Below are 23,170 nucleotides of genomic sequence, written 5' to 3'. Positions count from 1 at the left end.
GCTCTCACGTGGCGGAGCGGCGCAGAAACGCTCGGCTTTTAAAGCAGGTGGAGGGATCTCCTCGTGTTGGCGCTCGGAGGCGCCGAGCGCCCGAGCGTGGAGCGCCGCGACGGGCCGGGCCCAGCGCGGCCTCCCCGCGCCGCGAACCGGCCCGGCCCGGCCGGCGGGAGGCGCCCGCGGCGCCGGGGCTCCGAGGGGCGGCCCCTGCCCCGCCATGGCGGCGGCGGCGGCGGGAGCGTGACGGGGGCCGCGCGCGGCGGCGCCCGCTCAGGTGCGCGGGCCCGGGGCGGCGCTGCCCCCGCGCGCTCCGGAGCGGCGCGGCTCGGCTCGGCTCGGCTCGGCCCGGCGCGGGGCGGCGCGGCGGGCCGGTCACGTGGGGCGGCGGCGGCGCCGCGCTCCGTGCTGCTCCACCTGCCCCGCGAGCGCGGCGCGGCCATGGGGCCGCGGCCGGCGGATGCGGCAGCGCCGCTCGCGGCGCCCCGGCCTGCGGCGGCAGCGCGGGGTGGCCGCGCCGCCGGCCCCGGGCGCGCCGCGTAGAGCAGCGGCGGCGGCGGCTTCCCCCGCGCGGCAGGGCGGGCGGCGGCGCCCGGCCATGGAGGCGGCAGCGGCCGCGGAGCTCCGGCAGGGCGCGCTGGGGCCGCTCGCCGCGCTCTGCCTGGGTGAGTGGCGGCCGCGGCGGCGGGGCACGGCCGGGGCGGCGGCACCTGCGCGGGCCTGCGGGGCTCGGCCGGGCCGGGCGCGCGGCGGCAGCGCGGGCGGCCGCCCGGCGCGGGCTGCGCTGCCTGCGGCCCCGGCGGCAGCGGGCAGAGACACCCGCCCTCTCGCTGCTGCCCCTGCCGCGATCCGCGCTGCCTCCCGCGCGCGGCCGCTGCTGCCCGCGCCGCTCCGAGGCAGGTGCCGGGTGCCGGTGTCGCCCCGGGGACCTTCCCGGCGCGCGGGGGAAACGCCGCAGCCTTGGGCTGAGCTGGCCGGGAGCCCGCGGGGTGCGCGGCGGCCGCCGAGGCTGGAAGTTGCCGAAAGTTGCCTCGGCGGCACCGCGGAGAGGTGGCGAGGGAGCAGCCCGGGCCGCAGCGCCCGCGGGCCCCTGTGCGGGCCGGGTCGGTGGCCGGGAGCTGCCGGGGCTCCTCGGGGCCGCGTGCGCCAAGGCAGCTGCTCTGCTGGAGCCGCAGGCGAGTTCGTTCCCGATAACCCCCTACAGCCAACAGCCTTCCTTACATAAACTATCAGAAATACGTGTTTGAATGTTGGCTGCAGCCTGCGTGACCCTTTGCGGAGCCCTGCACCGTGTCAGAGTTGTGCCCAGCCAGGGTCTGCTGCGCTGTCTGTGCAGAGCTCCAGATCCAGCTTTCAGCCAGGTCTCCAATTCCTGGACATTTTCCTTGGGGCCAAGTCCGACCTTGTTAAAGGTCTTGCCTATTTAAGGGACAGAGCACAATTGTTCTTAAAATGACTAATATCATATTCAAGGATTATATAAACTCTAGCGTTGAAGACAGAATATTTCTTGTATTTCACCTTGGGTAACGGGAAGTTGAGAGTTGTACAGACTTCTGCTTTCTGTGACGTCTGGAATTTCCTTGCCTGTCCCCTCCTTTCAGCTGAGAAGTTTCACCCCATTTCTTGCAGCCCCACGAGGGGGTGGGGAGCCCTGGGGAGCAGCGCTGCTCGCTGCCTGTTGTTGTGTTTCTCTTCATGCTTGTCCTTTTGGCTCTATTTTCAGTTCCTGCTCTTTGCCTTTTTACGCTGCTTGTTTTCCTGTAGCTCTTTGTGGTGTTTGGTGTCTGCATGGGCGCAATGCCACTCTACGTGACTTTGACTACAAACCGCTGTTCCGGAGACCGGGACTGGGCTTGTTTCCTTGGCGAAGCCATTTTGTGTCTCATTTTTGAGAATTACGAGTGAGTTCGGGACATTATCAGATAGGAAAAACATCAGAATAGTGAAGTTTGCAGCTTCTGGCCCAGGGGCAAGACTGGCAGTTGTCCTTTGTCTCCAGGAGGAAAAAAATGTGAATTGCCCTTTTGCTGCAAACTGCCCGCTTTCCTCCTCGGAAAGCTCTCCCTGAGGGAGTGAAGGACACGCGAGTTCCCTGCACTGGGTGTGAGCCAGCGGAGCTGCCTCTGGTTTCTGTGGCTGTCCCGTAAGTGCCCTCAACTGCTAAGAGCAAGAGTTTCTGGAGAACTTTCTAATGTATCCCTGGACTTCTACCTTATTTTGACAAGGGACAAGAAAACTAACAGGCTGTAGTTGTTATTTCTTCTGGGCTTTGACACTTTTGAGAGCTGAGTGCTTCAGAAAATGTTAGTTTAGAGATCTCTCACATTTTGATCTGAGGGTCTTGAGTTGAGGGGGAAAGAAGATGCTCCGCAAACCATGTGGTTATTTGTCAGGGAAAGGACCTGACGTGAACTTGGGCTGTATTGAGAGAGCCCTTCTTGACTGCTGCCTTAGTGTAAAAGAATTTGAAATGAGAGCAAAGCCACTCGCGCGCAGCAGCCAACACGTGTTTTGCTTTTGTGTGGCTGTAATAACATTTTCAGCGTGTGGGTGTATGTTGGCGGGGGGGATCTTTCAGTATCTGCCAGGCCCTCTGTGCAAAGCTGCCTATTGCGCTTTATCTTCCACTACCAAACCAAGAGTGCTGGAGCGTCCTCCAGAGAAAGTAACGTGACTCTGAGTCAGCTCGTTCCTTGCTCGCTCCCCTTGTCTTGGTGCTGCGAGTGCCTTCCAGGGGACACACGGGGCTCCAGGCGGGTGCTGGAGCCAGCACGCTGTGCCGGGCACTCCGAGGGTGTCCGGTGGGAAATGGGGAGCAGCGTGCCAGGAAAAGACCCGGGTGTTTCCATGCAGCGCACCTGCAAACAAGCCTTTTGAGTTATGTGGAATATATTCGTGTACTTTCCTTTGGAGCCAAACAAAATGTTTTAATTTTCCTAAAATCCAATTTGTGGCAATCACTAGTTAACTTCCTTTTAGTCTTTATGACTCGATTGCCATGGTTACAGGAACAGCGGCGCTTGGATGTTGCGTGAGAAGATCCCGTGCAGCCGTGTTGCTGCGGCGGGGAGCGGCGCGGCGCTGCACAGAAACGGTTAAGGGTTTGCAGGGGAGCGTTTCCTGCGGCAGGACGCGCCGTGCTGCTCTTAGTCACGCTCCGACCCGCGCCGGGCTGCGGGGGAGCAGCTCTGGAGCGTGCTGCTATTGCAGGACAGCAGCAGTGCCGGTGTTCTCCGGGCCCTTTGAAGGTGGTGTTGATGCTCCTTAACGCAGCTCTGCACATCAAGGCTGCTGCTTCTCAAGCCGCAGTGTACGCACGCTGCCATTCGGTTGCCCTCCTTCCTTTGTACGTTACTAAAAAGTTCAACCCTGCAACCGTTTTCCCTGCTTGAGCAGGGGTTTGGACTAGATGATCTCTAGAGCTCCCTTCCAACCTCAAACATCCTGTGATTTAAAGGGAGCCAAAGTTTTTCCCCCTCCCATCTGTGGTAACATCCTCAAGTCACTAATTTGAATTTTCTGTAATTAGTGATGTTGAGAACAGTGTCCACTTTGGAGAACCTGGTCTCAGCCTGAGCTTCTTAGCTCTGTGTGTGTGTGTGTGTGTGTGTGTGTGTGTGTTGAAATCAAGTCTGTATTTAGCCCTTGGACATCTGGGATCAGGAAGGAAGGAGTCCAAACCGGCGTGAGTCACTGAAAGATCGCTGAAGGTGTGTGAGTGCTAGGATTTGGTAAAAGTTCAGATCCGTAAGAAACTGAAAACTGTGATTGGCCTCAAACTATCACAGTAGAAAAAGAAGAGAGAGAAAAAAAAAAAGAGCCAGGGAATTGTTTTTAGCTGTTCTGTTCCCGCCCCCGTTAGCGCCAGGTCCTGCGTTTGTGTGCGCTGGCTCGAGCGCCCGCAGGAGCGGCTGGCGCAGGGTGGCCGCGTTGCAGCGTCTGGAGCGCGTCCCAGCGCGGCGGCCTGCGCGCGCCGCGGCGCTGGATGAATAGTGCTAATTGTGAGCAGCTTCCCGGCGACCGCTGCGCGCGGGGACAGCTTCCCTTCTTCTTCTATTGCTCGTTTCTGATGATGTTTTTTATTAAACGCTTGCTGACAGAGGTACTATAAAAAGATTTAGGATTTAACACATGCAAAATTAAGCCAAAGTGGGTGTTTGCCTGGGATGTTGTAAATTAAGTTTTGGTAACTTTTTAGACCTTTTATATTTGTTTTAACATTTCTCATGTTGTTGTTATTCAGCTGTCTGTGTAGATTATAAAAACATTGCAGAAGTGTGAGCAGTTGGTGAAGCACACTTCAGCCATTAGAGAAGTGCCTCAAAGAGGAAACCAATATGCAACTACACATTACGCTGGCCTCTGAAGTAACCATGGCCTAGGAGAGAGATTTTTTAGGCAATAGCAACTTTTTTTGGTTCACTCCACTGGGTATACACTGTGAGTAGAGAGAAAAAATTCTGAGAAAAAATAAGAGTGGAGGGTAATTTGTAAATGTTTTGCAGCATCTTCTTGTCCTGGTGTGATTTTGTCAGTGTACCCCTTTGAAAACATCATTGCTTTTGATTAGCCAAGTTAATCCGCTTAGCTTTTACAGTTTATTTTCAAGGTGACATTTACCTGAGAGAAACAAACTTTGTTTTATTCAGCGAAATTTGGAGATAGTAATCTTAGTAATTATTTTCCAGTGTTTAAGGTAAAGTGACTGGCAGTGATTATGAGTGTTTTAGTGTAATTGGTCTTCTGTCTTCCCCAGTTAGGAGGAAAAAAAATAAAAAAATAATAAAAAAAAAAAAAAGAAAAACCCACAGAAGACAATTGAGAGCAGATTGGCAGCCAGTCCTCTTGGTACCATATTTGGTGGATATTGAAGCAATATTCTGTGTTGGCTTTTTCATAACTACAGCAAAGGATAATAGTTGATGATGTGAATTGTCAATGTGGTTAAGCAAGGTTTTTGTTGGAAGAATGCAAATAATTTATATTAGCACTGCAGCAATTGTTTAGGAATGGTTAGCTACTAACCCTCCTTATATCTATGCAACCTGTATGAGCATTATTCTTCTGTCTTTACACAGTGAATCTCTTCCTAACTGGGAAAATAGAAAGTGCTGTCACCTCATTAGGTAAGACATATTTTTCTTATTTATGTTTATTGTTCTTTTAAAGTTGTTGCTTCTTTCTCACCTGAAGACATCTCTAAACAATACCATGTGACCTTTGCTTGACAAAAAGAGTAACAATGACATTTTAGGAAGTGCAGAACTTTAAATCTTCCTGGGGTTACTACATGCCAATACATCCGGGGGAAAAATCTTTGTGTAGGAAATGTGCCTGGGAATGTCAAGCTGAGGAAAGTGTCCCATTCCCAGGGGGAACTAAAACTGGAATGTCAAAAATGTCTCATGAATGTCAAAGTGGAAATGTAACCAGAATTGCAGCACTTAGTGCAATTTCCTCGTCTACAGCCCTGCCATTACTTGCTTGCTCCCCTTGTGCCTGTCAGTCGACAGTCACGTTGATGGACATGTTTTCTGCCCAAAGAGGTTGCAACTGTTAAATTAAAACGGAATATCCAAATGTGGAAAACAGCAGAAAAGGAGTTGGGCAAACACAAAAATAATTGTAAGTCAATGGGTTGATTGATGTGGGACTTTGAGCTTTCAAGTCAACACGGGGTTTTGAAAGCAGATTTAAATCAGCAAAGGGTAGTCATTTTATGATTAGGTAACACCGTAAATTTAGGTTAGGGGAAATTTGGATGAACTACTTAATGACACGTGCTGTTTTTAACATTGTCTTTCAATTCCTTTACTGGAAAAAATCCAGACTGAAATCTATCTCCTAGTCAATGTTCTGTCTGGATGATTCTTTGGCTTTTGATAGAGCCTGGCATCCGTAGGCTGTATGGTAAATGAGTGTACTAAGTGTAACCTGAGTAATTATGCAGTGACTGGCTTAGGTTGGTGATACAACTTCAGTTTGAAATACATAACACTCCATCCAGTCGGCTCTGCTGCCTTCTAGTGCTGTTTTTTTCTTGCTAGAAATCGGTAGAGATAGATGAAACGTTTTGCCTTTATTCTTTCAAATCTGTGGAAAACCTTGGAGTACAGCAGCCTTCATGTTCTCGTGTCTTGGTACAGCTTTGAGTGGCTCTGTTTCCCGGCAGTGTAACTAGAACGGCGGGGGCAGTGATGATAGAAGGTCATAGCAGAAGGGTGGCTCATGTAGCTTCTCTTGTCTCTGTATTGCAGGTTAGGATCACGCTTTCCTAAGGCAGATGACCCCGGCAGGAATCGTTTTGCAGGTGGTCCGACTGAAAGAAAGAGCCCTGATAAAGAGTTGGGAGGAATGCTTGCTCTGCTGAACACATCCTGGCAGAGCAGCTCGTTACAGAGTTGATCTTTCCTGTAGGGTAGAGCATGGTTTCTTTGCAGAAATAATGAGCCCTGGGGATCGCAGGGAGAGCTGCCACCTTCTCTGTGCTTGTGCACGTCCTTCCAGCTGGAGAAGCTGCAGCTGCAAGGGAGCCCTGCTCGCAGCGTGTGCCCTTGCTCTCAGCGAGCCGGTTCAGCCTGTCGGTCTGGCGGAGCGCTCTGCTGCCAACGCCGATGAGCGGGTCGGGTCGAGCCCTGGGGCTGGGCGTTCGCTGCCTGTGAGGGCGGGCAGCAGCGCCTGCTGGGCTAGATAACGTGAGGGAGCCCTCAGAGAGGCCTTCTTCTCCGCTGGAGGCAGCGCGTGCGCTGATGGAGCATCTTAAGGAACTAGGAAGGGTTTCCTGCCTAGCCTGAGATAACTGCAGAGAAAATATATGGGAAAAAAGTTCCTTGTGGCAGGTGCAAACCATCCCTCATCCTGGAGCAGATGGTTGAGATGTGTCCCTTGTGCCTGGAACAGACCCTGGCACCCTGCACAACGGTGCAAAACTGCAGCATTTATGCTGGGATCATCTTAACAGTTACTCCTGTGCAGTTCAGTGCCCTTCGTGCAAACTGTCCTGCCCTTTGGTGGAGCGGAATCTCTTGCAAAAATAGCAGTAATACTGTTTAGACACCTTTTTGAAGATTTCCTTGCAAGTTCCTAGTAGCAAGTATTTGGTATGCGTTCAACTGGAGGAGGGATTGACTGCTCTTCACAGTAGAAGGAACCCACCAGACTTGATTATTACAGAAAGTCTCATTAAGATTTATGTCTGCTTGACAGAAACACTCTGAACTCAAGCCTTTTTTGGCATTTGTTTAAAGAGTTTTTATCTTTTTAGCTATAAAGTAATCATTACTAATCTGTTGTCAGGATTTATCTGTTTTTAAGTAAGCCATCTCTGAAAATAAGATATTTTTTTTTGGTTTATTTGTCAGTTTGCCAAGTTGGGACTGGCATACTCTTATGTTACAGTTCTGCAATAATCCTAACTGTAAAAACATTAGGCTGTTTGGGGCTTGTAGGAAGTTGTGTTTTCCCTCTTTGCGCAGAAAGGCTGCAGGAAAAACAGTTGTAGAACAATCCAGATAGAAAAGGTTGTCGAGTTGTCTCTGATGGGGCCTTGTGAGGAATCCAGGATCGCGCCTTTTGCTTCGAGATTCCCCTGCGGTGTCTCGGTGGCTCGAGAGGCCTTTGGAGTGTTTCTGTGAGGAATGGCTGTGCGCTGAGGCGCCGCGCGGCGCTGCCCGCGTGCCGCTCCGGCCTGCGTCCCCCTGTGCCTCCCCGAGGCAGCGAGCGCGGCCCGGAAGGCGCTGCCGTGGCGGCCGCGGCTTCGCGGTGCCGAGCGCTGCCTCTCGCAGCCGCTGCAGCGGGGCCGGGGGAAGCGTCTTCCCCTCCGTGGGAGGCGGCGCTCACCGCACTCGCCGCTGACCCAGTTGGCGGCCCCATCACGGGGCCCTGTTGAGACCCCGGCGACGTGAAGTCCCTCGTGTCGTTCTCCTGTTTGCTCCCAGCGCTGAGAGGGAGCTGCTCGGTGTAGGCTTTTCTTCCAGAAAAGTCGTTTGAGTAGGTGGAAGAGCAGCGCTCGAGCACTTCACCTTGTCTAGCACCAGCAGTTGTGGGAGGATGAAGAGGAGAGCGCTGAGGAGGAAGCCGATCTGTTGATGTGCAGATACCATAGTGAGGAGCACTGGTGGGAAATGGAAGGTGTCAAAAGCGTATGGCAAATAAGTGAGGTTTAGGTAAACACAGCAGCAGTTTCCTTCCTCTGCCCTCCTCCCCGACAGTTTGTCACAATCGTTTAGAGGGCTGTGGACATGCTCTTAACAGTGTGTGGGTTAACAGCGTGCTCTTAACAGTGTGTTTTAGTAATGTGAGTGAAGATTTAGGAGCCTTTGTAACAGCAGAGCAGTTGCCCTTTTAATTTTGGCTGGGCTAAGTCAGAAATGCGTGTTGTGTGCCAGAAGCGTAAGGCCACCAAATAGTGGTGAAAACAGCTAACGCTGCAAAATGAGCTGCCTGAAATGGCAAGCAGTGTCAGCATAGGCCGTACATCGCTTATGCCCTTTAGTAGGGTTTCACAACTCCTCCTCTGCTGTTAAAGTGGAAAATCCTTTCTTTTGTCTATTCCTCTCCGTGTAGTATAGATGCTAATAGCAGATGTGCAATGTTAATAAGAAATAATATTTCTCCCTGAGAAACTGAACTGTCATGTTATGTCGGATCTACTGCTTACAAGCTAGCAGCTATATATTATTGCAGAAGAAAAACTGCTAGCGATCTTGCTTCAAAAAAGCTCAAATATTTCAAATAACTGTTGCTCAGGATTTTTGTAAACACTTCCTCAGGTTTATGTAAATACTTGTTTTTCAGGTTTTTGTAAAACCCGAAATTTGGGTATTTGGGAAAATATTTTTTGTTTAACTACACCAATGAATGTGAGTAAAAGTGATGATGTGCAGACTTGGTTCTGAGAAAGTCACATTGATGCACTGATAGCTAAAATAAGCTTTGCATAATTATCATTTTGCTTTCTATTTTAATACCTGTACCTTCAAGAAGGTATTTTTAATTCAGAGCAGTAGTTGATGCAAAGGGAACAGAAATAGTTGTTGTGCTGTTGGTGGAAGCCTCCGGATAGTGCTGTATAGTGTGTTTGCTCAGTTTGCTTTGTGCCTGCTGCTTTTCCATGGGAAACTTTTAGTGCTCTGGCAGTTACAAAATACAGTCTTACCAGGTTCCTTTTTTGTGTAGTTACTGTAGTTAGCGATGGTGCAAAAGAAGTCTGTATAATGAAATAAAAAAAGGAGAATTATAGGTGAAAAGTCCTGTGGGTCTGTCTTTTTCTTTTATAAGTGTAATTGTTTCTGTAGTCCAGGGTTTTGCTAGTGTCCAGTGTGAAGCCTGTCTTTTTCCAAGCATGACCATGAAAATCTTGGTGTTTTGTAACTTCCTTGCTGCAAAATACATGTTTGAAAAATAGATACATTCTGCACTTTTTTTTGTGGTGTTTGAAAGTAGTAGGAATTATGTATATATATTTCAGTGGAATGCCCTGTTTGGAGGGTGAAAATAATGGCTTTTTATATGCTTAGCCTCAGGTAAGTTACTCGTCTAACGCAGTTTATATTGCTGTGGCTCCGGCTTCGGAAGCGCACGCCGGGAGCAAGCGGAGCAGCGGCGCGTGGCCGCGGGGACCTCGGCAGGGCGGCCGAGCCCCGTCCGGGCCGCGTCTGACAACGATGCCTCTGCGTTCAGCAGCACTCGGAGCCTGCCATTTGCAGCGCATTGTACCTGGGTGTAGATACACATGTGAAAAACCTGGGATACAAGGCTCTGTGTTTTTCTCTTTGCCACTTTTTGAAGCTAGGAGAAATTAATAATTTATGAAAAAAAAGAAAATTCTGCTGTTATTCACAAGTCAGGCTCTAAATAGTCATTTGTCTTAAAAATAGGTTTTAAAATATTTTTGGAGAATGTTCAGAATAGCTATTACATTACAGAGAATTTCCCCTCTTGTAATCTACTGAGAGTATATTTTCCCATCAGAACAGCTTTCCCATTTGTCCTTGGAACATTTCACTTTCATTTTCAAATTGGCTAATTGCAAATTATAAGTATTTTGATTTGGCTTTAATTACCCTTCTGTTGTCCGTAGGAAGATCTGAAAGTGCTTTGAAAATACGAAGCTTTACTTTGCCTTTTTTTTGTTTTGTTTTTTTTTTGGACTCCTTTCCCTATCTGGAAAATATATCTGTGGAATTTAGAAGGAATTTAGGACACTTAATTTTAGTGAAAACATTTGACATTGAAGTCCAGCTTACTTTTGCTCCTTTTTTTGTTATTGTTGAGATCTTTTTCTTAAAACCATTTAAAAACTCTTCAGGTTTGTGATATGGTTAGGAGAATGAACAACTACACAGGAATGTATTATAGCAAAATAAGCTTCTAGATACCTTACAGTGAGTATGGATCCCCTCCATTTGCTGAATGACATACCCAGGCTTTGGGAAGCTGGTAAGAAGGATTTTTGTATTACACCCACTTGGCAGATCTGTGCACTATTATTGATTATAGCCTTTGGTGGATTCACGCAAGGTTATTGATTGCTCCTGCATTGAAATGCAGGTTGTGCTTACCTACACTTAAAGCAGGTGTCTTAATTAAAAACCAGGGCAGGAAAGAAAGTGATAAGAGGATAAAATTATTGACTCTCATTTGTCTGCAATCCCCAGAAATTGGTGCTTGTAGCTAATATGAATTGTTGATTAGGTAAAGCATTAACAATAATAATTTTCCCTCCTCATTAACAGCTGCTTGCAGTGGAGAACTGGAACAGCACACAGAGAGAAGGGGAGTCATCTACAGCCCTTCCTGGCCACTAAACTATCCCCCAGCTGTAAACTGCAGCTGGTACATTCAAGGAGATCGTGGAGACATGATAACAATTAGGTATGGTTCGTGATGTTCTGTGGAGATAAAGGGTTGCCTTGCTGAAATGACACAAAATGTGAGTTGTTATCTGATACACTCGTATGAAGCCGCCTGGCAGAGCTACTCCAAGGTAGCCTGGTTGAACACAGGAAGCTGAAGCTGGTTGTGCTGAAGCGTGATTGCAGGGCAGGCACCACTCTCATTTTAGAAATGTTCCAGCTTGTTTGTAGGTTACTTCTGACATCCATTATTATACATGTAAATCACTTGTAGTCTTTTAATATGTTTATCTTCACATTACTTAAGTGAGATCTCATGCAGCTCTGATAGATGAGGAGTTGGGAAACAGTGATGTATTTACTCACATTAAATAGACTTCATTCTCTTAATTGCCTGTAAACAGGGGTAGGTGAAGGCCATAAAACCTGAAGTAGCCCATATTCAGTTGGGCTACTTAAGATTCTTACAGCAAAAACAGCTTGGTCTGTAATCTCTTGAAATGGTGGTATGCTTAATTGCTACAGGAAGATAATCATTGCTTATTGTTACTTGTCAACCAAAACACATGCTTTTTCGCTAAATTTTTCATTTCCACAGAATTAGATAATAGCTATAATTTGTGGCACAGATTCAGCCCTTTCCATGAATCCATGAAAATATAATTCAGAAAAGACTATAATATATTCCGAAAGGTTTTATTAAGATTTCAGGCTATAATATCAACATTCTATGAACGTGCATGATGTCTCTGGGCTAATCATAGCATCCTCGGACCAAGAATTGCTTATTAAAAAAAAAAAGAAAAGAAAACTAGGAGGGTTTTTTGTTTTGTTTTTAGCACTGTTGTATTTGACACCATCTGCTCATTCTTTGCTCAGCTGCTTAAAAAGACTGCAAACCTCTTCAGCTGCAGATGCTCTGCAATTAAAAACAAATCTGCCACAGATGGAATAATAGGAGGGCTCCTTTGTCCATTGTTCAAAATAGGAACTACTCATCAAGAGTAAGGAAGCAGATACCTGCCAGCACTTGAGATCCAAAAATAGAAAGGTGCTTTTAAACTCCATTAAACCGTATTGGGCTTGGGGAATTTGTTTCAAAGCAGAGATTGTCGGAAACTCTGAGGAGGCACATAAATGAGATGCAGAGCTCTGCTCTTGAAAATAACACTGCAATTTATGTCGTGAAACCATCTCGGAGCTTCTAGTTAGAACTGAGATTCTCCTCTGCGAACAGAGTGTAACTGAGCCTCAAGAAATGGGGAAAGCAGGATGAGGAAACTGGTAATAGCACATGGAGTCATATCCTGCTCTCACAGACACGTGCAGACAATGGGAGTTACGTGTTTACATCCGAGGGAGCTGTTTGTGGGTAGCAGATGTGTTGCAGTGTTGCAGTTCTGACTATAGATGGAATGACTCACTGCAGTGATATATGAAATGCAAAGCGTTAACAGCATCTGAGAATTTCTCTAGATGTTTAACGCTGTTTAGAGGGTTGTAGCCCTTGTAAAGCCGGTGACGTAAGGAAGGCAGCTGCCTTGCCCAGGCCAACATGATACAGGCAGACTGGGAGATGGGGTCCAAATACAAGCACTTTTTCCTCTTGACTTGGGGATGCCAGCAATTTGCTGATAGGGGCAAAAAAAAGTAGCCTGTCTCTTTTTTTTTTTTCCTCTCCTTTTCCCTAGGAAAGTCAGACAAAATTAGTTCTTATGATAAGATCTGGATTTTGGAAGGTAAAAAAAAAAATTGTGTAATGCATTTCCTTTGATCTTGAATTTTCATTGACAATAAGACAGCAACATTATGTAAGTCGCATATTTGGGATACAGGAAGAAGAATCATTAAGAGATGAAGTTTCAGTTGCAGCTAGTTTTGATTTCTAGATAAACTGCAGTTGGTAGTGAATTTTTAAAAACCTGTTATTCAGCAGCTTTCTGTGGAACAGTACCCAGATCTACATTTGGATGAAAGATACTGTCTCCTGTGGGCATGTCCTTTAGAAGTTTTATTTTAGTATCTACCTCTCATATGTTTGTATAGATTTTCATCATGTTCTTGCATTTCCATGCTTACTGTTTTGCATTATAATTTACTTCCCAAATCACTGGGGAGGACTTCACAATAACAAATAAACACATTTTCTTCTTGCCTATGCGTCTCTGCGAGCGAAGCAGGTGTCAGTACTTCTCCCCTAAGTTGGTCTGTTTGCCAGAATCTTACTGTTAAGACCTGGAAGCAAATTGCTAGGTACTGGGCATGAGTTATCCAGGATTATGTTGTGTCATTCTGCATTCAGGTTGTCAGTCTGTTGTTACAGAAGTTTCTCTCATTTCTCTCATTCCCTCTGCTTTTATACCTGTTCTCAGAGGGCTAAGTAAGAAATCCTGTAAGATTAGATAAAGATGGATTGTGCGGTAACTGCCTGTATTGGCTGTATATGAGTATGTTTCCTTAAGTGAGAGAAAAAGATCTTTTTGTTTAGCAGTTATTACTATACCTGCTAAACAGGGCAGACCGCTAAACCGTGGGCAGAATTATTATAGGAAATTATGGAAGTGAGAGTAAAATGTTCTGCATTTTTGGAACTGAGGATAGAGTAGTGAAAGTGATTACTGCTTCCCTAGTGCCCCTCTCAAGCTGTTTCTTAAGAATCCAGCATGGGGGAAGTGCCTTCATTGACTTTATTTCAGTGAAGTGACAGGTTGTTGGCTTTAAAGTTTATCAGATACCATCTGAGCTTAAAATTCTGCACAAAACTGCAGACTGTTCAGGTAAAGGCTTGCTGGTATGTTATCTGACAAACTAAAGAGACTGCTTCAAATTATTTTTTTTTGCTGAACTTGGAGTATTTCAAACCCTTACGTTGATTGGAAAAACCTCCTGACAACCATTTATCTTATTAGAGCTGCAGTGCTCAGCTTTTGCAGAATGGGCCGTGTCCCTTCCCTAAGGTTACTGAGTTTGTTGGTGCTCAGGAGCTGGGAATAGAATAGATCCTGACTTGCAGGTCCTTGTGCTTCAGTGGTTAAGCAGAAGTTTTTAATGAGCCAATTAAGTCATCAGTTGTTCACAGCCTGCACTTGTGGTAACAGGCTGGCAAATAGCAGTGACTTCTCTTGCTTAATTGGCTGGTCTGTTTTATTTTGGGGCTGTGCTCTACTGATTTACCCATAATATTTGTTCTCCAATTTTTTTTAATGAGTTTAGAGGGCCAAATTGGACACTTATTTATTTATTTACTTCCTTTCATTCAGCTTTTACATCTGCTGGGCCTAACAGTTTACCAATTCTTGTGTGTTTTCGTGATCATCTCGTGTTCTGTTCCAGTTATTAAGAATGCATTTTTTGTGCTTTAATCTGTAGTTGTTTGTGCCTAAATTAGTTAGGAGGGTTGTGGGGAATTCCCAACACTATTTATAAAGCTAACTTCTAGCTGCTGTTGCTCCTCCCAGTGCAGATGGCAAGAAGCTCAGCTCTGCTAAGCAGGGGTGCTGCAGGTAGGGTGGGTTTTGTTTTGGATTTGCAGCAGATCTGAGTGTTTATGACAAGCTGGTCTAAGGAAGTTCTTTCCAGCAATGTGCAAACACCAGCCAGCTGGTAGGAAAGTGTTGTTGTGCGGTGCTGCTGCTTCATTAGAGCAGTTTGACCAGCAGGATATGGTGCATAGCCAAGCCTGTAATCCACAGGGAGCTCTCCAGAGTCCGTCTCGGTACTGGAAGTAACTTTTTTTCCGGGATCATATCATTAGGTGAATTACCAGAATTTTGTAAGAACAGATCCAGTGCTGTGTTTTTCAGCTCCCATTTAGTTATTTTGATCCTCAAAATGTAAATGTTCCTCGTACCTAGTACACTAGTGTATTTTTGTATACTCAATATTTTTTTAAAAAAAAAGAATTGGCTGACAGAGATATTTCTGAAGGATGATAATGAGTTAATGCTTCTGAATACAGCAGAGGTTGAACAGACTGTCCTGAACTCCTGGGTAAAATAAAACAGGGGTTATTTAAGGTCATATTTATATAAGAAATAGTTCTGCCATGTTAAACTTTGCTTTCAAAAATACATTAGCAAACAATAATTATGTATTTGTATATGCACACCTACGTATACATGTTGTTTAATATTTTGTTATAAAGGAGTGTTTTGTGTGGTGAAGATGCTCGACACTTTGTTCCAATGTATCACATTTTTGTTCTGGAGAGAAATTGCTATCAGTTTATAAGGAGCAAAACTCGCTTCTGCTGGAGACAATGTCATGTAGCAGGAAGACTCAGGAAGAATTGCTGTGGAGTGACAGTGCCTTAAAGCAGAACTTTTAAATATGTCTGTTGCTTATAGTTTGCACAAGAGAACGGAATTACTTTGGTTTTGCCCTTACAAGAAGAAGTGCTTATAACTGCTATGTTATCTATTGCGCGCATATATATATATAAAAATATCAAAACGAGGGCATCCATACTTCAGAGAAATTTTGTTTATTCAGTGGCATTTCAACTTCCAGGCACTAGTATGTGATTAAGATGCTTATTAAGAAAGGAGTTCATTCCTGTGGATGTTCTCTCTTGCCTTTTGCTAATACGAGGGCATTTGTTTCAGGAAAGGCATCCTCGTGAGGCCTTGTGTGTTAGTGCTTGCAGGGAGGCTTTTAATGATGATGCTTCCTTGCAAGTAGATGCTGTTTTGCAGCCATGTACTTGGCTTGTGACTGAAGCGTGGAGTTTTGTGCTGAGCAGTTTGGGATGTCTGCTCCAGATCTGCAAGGGACCCAGGGGAAAATCCGTCGTTCTCTCTGTGTCTGTGCTTCTGCTTTGGAAAGTAGGACTAAAGCTTCTTTGTCATCCAAACCCTTCATAATGCCCCCCAAACCCCTTATTAGTGAGGTGCTGTGAGAAGTTCTCAATGTGCAGGTAGAAGATGCTGTTAATTATATGCATGTGCAGGCTCTGCATATCTAGCCCTGTTATCTGCAGAGGAGTTTGAAAGTGAATGTAGCCAACTTCTCTGTACTGTGTGCATCTTAAATTCACTTTTTTTTTTTTCTAGAAATAAATGCATTTTAATATAAGGTGCAGCCAGCTTATTAGAGGGAGAACTTTTCCCCTTAGATGTCTCCAGGCTGTGTTAAGTAGCAGTACTGATGTGCAAGTTATTTACGTGAGAGACGGGAGCAGCTTTTTTCCACAGAGTGTGAAAAGTGAGTGGCCTGTGACGCTGCTGGCAGCTGGGAAGGGCAAGAGGATGTTTAGTTCTTTAAGGTTGTTCCTGGTATATGCAAAATAACAGAAGAAGGAAGAGATGCAAAGATCTAGCAAATGATCTCATCTGTCTCTCACAGATTTCCTTCTCCCTCTCATTGCAAAAGGGCAACTATTCCCTTTTCTTACAAAACTTGTTTCTGGGCAGGAATATAATTCTAATGCTTATCCAAAAAGTCTTTATGGCAAGAAAACCCTGCACACAGTCTCCAAGCTGATGATAGAAACCTTTTTGATTCTGGTACCAAAGTGAGTTACAGAAAGCAAACCCGATGTGGTAGCTTAGTAAAGCTGCCTCAGATCGCTTGTGCCAATAGTCTATTACTGCTGCTTTATATAATTCCTTTTCCTTTTTAGTGGTTGCTCATACATTTTACTGGTCATTAAAAGATTTTTTTTTTTTTTTTTTTTTTTTTTGCAGAACACTTAGGACAGGAAAACTTTGGTTTAACTCTTTATGCTTTAATGCTTTATATGCTTTAATTTTTCATGCTGATTGTGAAATCACCTGGAGCTTCTTGGCAGAATCCGTTTGTTCCAGAAGCTTCATGAGATCTGAGTGATCTCCCTCATTCTCACGTATATCACCATAGGGTGATTCTTCCTGGTTGGTGAGATACATACAGCATGATGGGAGAGAGGCATAAAAGAGAAATGACTTCTTTTGGGTGTTATGTTATTGACATTTCTCAATTTTCATTTTAACTTAACACTTTTAGTGCCCTGTTACTATTTAAGAGAGAGTTTGTATGCTAGTATATGGTGTACGTACGCGTATATGTAGGTTAGAGCTCCTGCCTAGATGAATTGGCTAGTTTACTTGGTGGCGGCTCTTTCCCTTTCACCTTCAAAGGGAAAGATCTGGCAGGCTTTTACAGCCTTTTGTAGCTCTACTGTGATAACAGAAGATTATCTTTCCATTTATCTTTTCCATTGAATTCTTTTCTTCTGTTTGTGTAAGGTTCTTTGTGGAAGGTGGCCTCTATTTTGTAGGAGTATTTCAGCCTTTCTGAAAGTCCTTTCCAAGTGTTTGCATGAAGTACATAGGAAGAAAAAAGGGGGGGCTTGTTTTTATAGGTGCATTATGTGCAAAAGGACCAAAATGTATTTCTAAGTGTCCTTTCACAGTGAGACATGCCTCTGTGTGTGGCTGTTGTCATTGCAGATTACTGAATGCAAATCTAATCTATGTAATCAGACTGAGCAAATATGCTATATGGTTCCTGAGCTGCGGTTTACAGGTATCATTTGGTTGTGTTCAGTGTCCTGCAAACAATTTGGCACCTCTTTGCCCTACGTAATCTACTATTGAGTTGCTGTTGGGTTGGAGCCAGTGGAAAGGCTGGTTGCCTGACTGTAAAAGGTTGCAGATTTTTTTTTTTTCACTCTGCACTTGCATTCCGAGCAAGGGAATATTTTTGCCTTTCAATTAAAACATAATAGTGTTTGAGAGATTTTGCAGTTCCATTTTTACGCCTTGATGTCCTGATCTTCTCTTGTCCTCTCCACTCCTATCTATCCATAGTTTGAAGAACCAATTTTATCTTACTTTTTCATCTCCTGAGGAATCTTTGTACTGTTCCCTACTGCTTTCTGTTGTCATCCCTCCCCGCAAAGACAGTAGTCTCCCCTCCTCTTCCATAGATTCATAGTTGTTGTTTTTTTTTTTTTTTTTTTTTTTTTTTTTTTTTTTAAGGCCGGAAAGGAAATAATTCGCCTTCTGCATAATGTGTACTGGAATTTGTGCTTTCCTTGCGTCTGTGTTTTGGGAAGCAGGTCGTTTAAGAGCTTCCAGTGAAAGAGATCATCTCTTCAACTTTTGGAGTTGTTTGGCATATTGTGTATGCCTGTGAGATTATGTACTTTTCCAAACTGGGGAAACTTGACTGCTGTGTTTACATGTACTCAACATACTGTAGGTGTTTCATTATCTTTGAATATAATTGCTTTATGTCAGTACTGCTTGGTGCAGAAAGTCAGCTATTACAGCCTGTTTTTCTCTCATGTTTGGCATGGTTTCAGTTTTCTCTTCTACTTGTGTTTTTGTTTGTTCCTAACAGTTTTAAGAACTTTGACTTGGAAGACTCTCAGAAATGCACAGTAGACTGGTTGATGATTGGCCCTTCTTCCAAGAGGGAGGAATACAAAGTGTGTGGATCTTCCATACCTCCATCTTTCATTTCTTCAAGGGATCACGTTTGGATATTTTTTCACTCCGATGCATCAAGCTCAGGACAGGCTCAGGGATTTCGCCTTTCTTATATTAGAGGTAAAATCTTGCAGTTTCACTGGCTTCTCTAATATGCTCTCTGGCAAAACCAGAAGACAGTATTTATTGACAAGGGTCTTGTGCTGGTCTTAATGACTGTAAAATGTTGGCCATGGTAACAGTGGTATTTTTTCCACTTGGCTTTATTTCAATATTCCTGAAGTGTGCTGGCCTGGGAGACTGAATTGTGACGCACTGGGAAGTAGACTTTTAAAATGTGTCATTGGATGTTTCTGGAAGTTTCATCACTGACTAGTCTCTCCTCCTCTTTCACAGGAAAAATAGGTCAGGCTGTTTGTCAGTCAGACGAATTCCGCTGTGCAAATGGAAAGTGTATTCCCAGCACTTGGAAGTGTAATTCCATGGATGAGTGTGGGGATAACTCAGATGAGAGAAACTGCACTGTCCCTCCAACAGAGCCTCAATCCAGCATCTGTCCCTCAGGAACATTCCAGTGTAGCGTAGTCCATTCCACCAAGTGCTTGACAAACGAGCTGAGATGTAATTCAGTAAAAGACTGCAGTGATGGGTCAGACGAGGATAATTGTCCTGATCTTTCATGTGGTAAAAGGCTGGGTAATTTTTATGGGTCTTTTGCTTCCCCAGATTTATTCCGTGCTGATCACAGCAGATCAGACCTTCGCTGCACATGGTACGTGGACACACAGGATAATCGACACGTTCTGTTGCAGCTTGATTTACAGTTGGGCTACAATGACTATGTAAAGGTGTATGATGGCATTGGGGAAAGAGGTGATAAATTAATGCAAACGTTTTCATATCACAACAACAGGCACTCGGTGAGTGTGGAGTCTTCAAAGGGCCAACTCACTGTCTCGTATCATGCCCGTCCCAAGAGTATTGGCCATGGGTTCAATGCAACATATCAGGTGAAAGGATATTGCCTTCCTTGGGAACACCCTTGCGGAAGTGACGAGGAGTGTTTCACAGACAAGCAGCATTGCGATGGCTGGTGGCACTGTCCAAATGGCAAGGACGAGGAGAACTGTCCCGCTTGCCAGAAGAATGAGTACCCATGTGAAGGAAACAGTGGGCTTTGCTACTCAATACTTGACCGATGTAATAACCAGAAGAACTGCCCGGATGGCTCGGATGAAAAGAACTGCTTTACTTGCCAGCCAGGAAACTTCCATTGTGGTACAAATCTGTGCATCTTTGAGACTTGGCGTTGTGATGGCCAAGAAGACTGCCAGGATGGAAGCGATGAACATAACTGCCTGGTGATCGTGCCCAGGAAGGTCATCACAGCCGCTCTCATCGGGAGTCTCGTGTGTGGCTTGCTGCTGGTGATAGCACTGGGCTGTGCATTTAAGTTATATTCTCTAAGGACCAGGGAATACAGGTGAACATCTTCCTTCTGTGATGCTGTAATAGGTTGAGGCTTTTGTTTATTTAGATAGATTATAAAAGAGAATTTGGGTAATACAGTGCAATTAATTAGAGGAATTGATGATAATTAAGCAGTCACTGCACTGGACTTAGAGCAGTTTAGTTTTTCAGAAGCAGAGGGACGTCAGCTCCTGTGTGTGTCACTGCTCATGCTGTGTGGTATTTGCTGAGCAGTCAGTGTGAGCGCTAACCTCACTGTCCCCCAGCCCCGTTGCACTTGCTGTGTAGCCCGTGTGTGTTTCTCTGGCTGTGTTTGAATGTTTGTGCAAGTGTGGTTTTGCCCTGTGGGAGAAAGAGGTACGGGACTTCGACACCCATCGCGTGCCCTGGCTCCCTGCCGTGCTGCTGGTTCTGTTTCCAGCACAGTGTGCTTTACGTCCTCTCCTGGATCAAATCTGACTAAGGAGCTGGAAAAGCTGCAGTGCTCTGCTGGGAACTGTGATGGTGCCTGGCTCCTGGCGGGAACGGCAGAGCTCTCTGCAGCTGCAAGCCTGCCCCTGTTATGTGATTCTTTCCAGTTCTTAATGTTGTATTTTCCAAAAATAATCTTTGGATCCTTGCTGAGCAAGTTAGTGCTGTTACTGGCGTAAGATGGAACCAGACTGGAAAAACTTTCCTAACCACACAATCCAAGTTGGAACTGCACCAAAGGTTTCTGCTGGTTTGACTCCTTGACTTTTACCCTTTTACTCTTATCCTTTTTACATATTTTAGCATCTTTGCGATAAGATTTTTCACTGGGCCTACTTGAGAGTGTGTCTTTTTCTTCTTGTTACTGTGAATTCCTCCACCCTGCTTTTGTTACATTAATGCGGGGGATGTAGGACAAAATGACAGTTATTTCTCTCTCTCTCTTTCTCTTTTTAACTTTCCTTTTGATTCCAGAGCGTTTGAGACCCAGATGACACGACTAGAGGCAGAGTTTGTGCGGCGGGAAGCTCCACCTTCCTATGGGCAGCTGATCGCACAAGGACTTATCCCACCAGTTGAGGACTTCCCTGTGTACAACGCGTCGCAAGTATGGAGACAGCACAGATGAACCTATGGGCAGCCAAAGTACCATAAATTAGATGAAGTCAATCTGGATCTGTATTCTTTCAGCAGTGAAATTGTAGTGGAAGTGCTATTAAAATTGTTTGTTTTCCTTTGTGGTGAAGAACCACAGTTGTCTATCTTAGTCTTGTGGCTGCTTTTGAACACATTGGCTGTATTGCTGATGTTAGCCTTGGTGCTCTGTAGTCTGATTCTTTAGTGGTGGTCAGATAGGACAAATGGGACATCTTGCTGGACAGACAAGTAGAGGTAAAACTCAAAGAAAACCCTGAAGATTAGAGGTATGTGTGGGGAATGGGTAGGGACAGAGTGTGATTGGCAGCTTATTTATTAGAAAATTTTCATTTTAACAAGGAAGTTAATGGATTAAGGTTAAGAATTCTGGTAGAATGGAGAGATTAGTGGATTAATGGAAAGGGTTGGCTTTAGGGGAAGTCATTTAAATTTTTATGAAATTATAGTTTGAATTTATCTGTATAACAGGCTTCTGTGCTGCAGAATATTCGCACAGCCATGAGGAGGCAGATGAGGCGTCACTCGTCGAGACGGAGCTCCTCTCGGAGGCGCTTGGGCAGGCTCTGGAGCAGACTCTTCCACAGGCCGCGGGCGCGAGGACAGATCCCACTCCTGACTCCGGCCCGCGCTTCCCAGACGACGCTGGGTGACGGGATCATCAACCATGCCGAGGGGACCATCAGCCGTGCTGACGGGGCCGTTCGGAGCCCTCCACCTTCCCCCGAAAGACCTAATTTAGAGGCAGATGCTCTTGGCCAGGCCAGGGACCTCCAAGAAGCTGAATGTAGCAGCTTGCAGACAGAGACTGAAACTGCAGAACTGTCTCCCTCCGATGTCTTATCTAGTACTTGCACAGCTGCATATGCAGAGCCTGAGACTGGACACACTGATAAATCTTTAGGTGCTGAGAGCTCTACTAGTGAGCTTAAACAGTCCAGCAAAGTGGATTCAGGAAAGGCTTTCAGAGATCCTTTGTCTGAAAGTGTTACAGAAACGACCCATGGAGGGTCAGCATCCAGAAGGACTGTCACAGAGGGCAGTAGTTCGAGTAGAAGTCATCCATTGAGTGAAGAGCCATGTAGGTTACCCTTAAAAGCGTGGGGGTCTGCTTATTCAGACAGCCCTGTGAATGTTCATATTCCAGTGGATGGACAAAACCGATGCTGCCCTAACGCATATCGGGAGGAGCCTTTGGGTATTCGTGCGGCTGGTTGCCATTCTGTAGAAGTGCCAATGTTAGAGTCCTCTACTCCCCTCTCAGAAATCAGTACCAGTGATGATGAATCTTTACTTGTTTGCTAATAAAATTTTGTTCCAGCCCTGTAGATTTTGTAACTTCATTGTTTATATGACAGTGCACTTTGATTATTGGTGGTAAGTCTGTGCTCTCGACTTCGTCTGTTGAAACCAGTGTGCTTTAATTCCCCAGGGAGTATAAGACTTAAACAGGACAAGCTTTTGTCTTTGTTGCTATTCCTGAAACTCCAGTGGGGCAGAAATAGGCCAGTACGTGATATCAGGGGCTAGGAGAGCAAGAATGTGTTATTGCAGTTTGGAGGTGTCTCCATCCTCTGTTACTACTTCTGTGCATTTATTCACCTTGCATTCAGGGAATTTGTGTTTCTTTGCTTTTCAAAGTGGTCTTACTGAAAGCGGAGCTCTGTTGGAACCTGGGGTAGGCAGCAGTTGTTGACTGTGTGTAATACGCTAGAAAAAAAAAGTCATCTTTTCAGACATCATAATTCAATTAAAATTCAATATTTTTAGTTAAGAAGAAATTAGAAGAAAATAAAATCCTTATAGCTTCCTTGTTCTTTTAAGGAAATTGCTCCATTCCTTTCATTCCCCCAGAAATACTACAGTGGACATATGTACCTTGAAGCATCACCAAAGTTTCTTTATAGAATATGCAGAATGAAATCAGGTTTCTTATCTGCTCGAGCTTTGTGATAAGAGGTTATCTGTGTGCAGTATAAGTGAAGTGCATTGAACCCCATTTGCTGCAATATTTCTTTTCTGTGTTGTCATTTGTTATATTATTTTCATGGTGATGCTGTGAAGATTGAGGTATTACTTTCTCTCTACCCTTTTTCCCCTCTTCACTTCTTTTTTCAGGGACTTTTATGATTATACCACTTGGTGATTGTCCCAAAGGATACTGAGGCTTCACAGCTCCCATTGACAGGAAGCACTGAGCACTTGGTAACGGTCAGGATCAGACTCCTACTTTGTTTTAAATATAATCTACTGTCTGGGTGCAGATCTATAAATCTTTTTTTTTTTTTTTTTTTTGAATAGCTTTTTTAA

General features: G+C 45.3%; 1 protein-coding gene across 1 annotated transcript; it reads left to right on the top strand.

Annotated features, from left to right (window-relative positions):
* Window positions 1-592: 592 nt before the first annotated feature.
* Window positions 593-22,188, top strand: LRP3 (LDL receptor related protein 3). Its single transcript, XM_088536490.1, has 7 exons — window positions 593-659; window positions 5,076-5,123; window positions 10,734-10,872; window positions 18,177-18,385; window positions 18,662-19,748; window positions 20,681-20,813; window positions 21,332-22,188. Exons 1-7 carry the CDS (start codon window positions 593-595, stop codon window positions 22,163-22,165), a joined length of 2,517 nt encoding a protein of 838 aa, XP_088392616.1. The 3' UTR covers window positions 22,166-22,188.
* The last annotated feature ends 982 nt before the right edge of the window (window positions 22,189-23,170 follow it).

Source organism: Tinamus guttatus, unplaced genomic scaffold (assembly GCF_059628265.1).
Source record: "Tinamus guttatus ecotype Peru unplaced genomic scaffold, ASM5962826v1 Tinamus_guttatus_pri_ptg000674l, whole genome shotgun sequence".
NCBI lineage: Eukaryota > Metazoa > Chordata > Aves > Tinamiformes > Tinamidae > Tinamus > Tinamus guttatus.
This window is presented reverse-complemented; position numbering and strand designations above follow the sequence as displayed.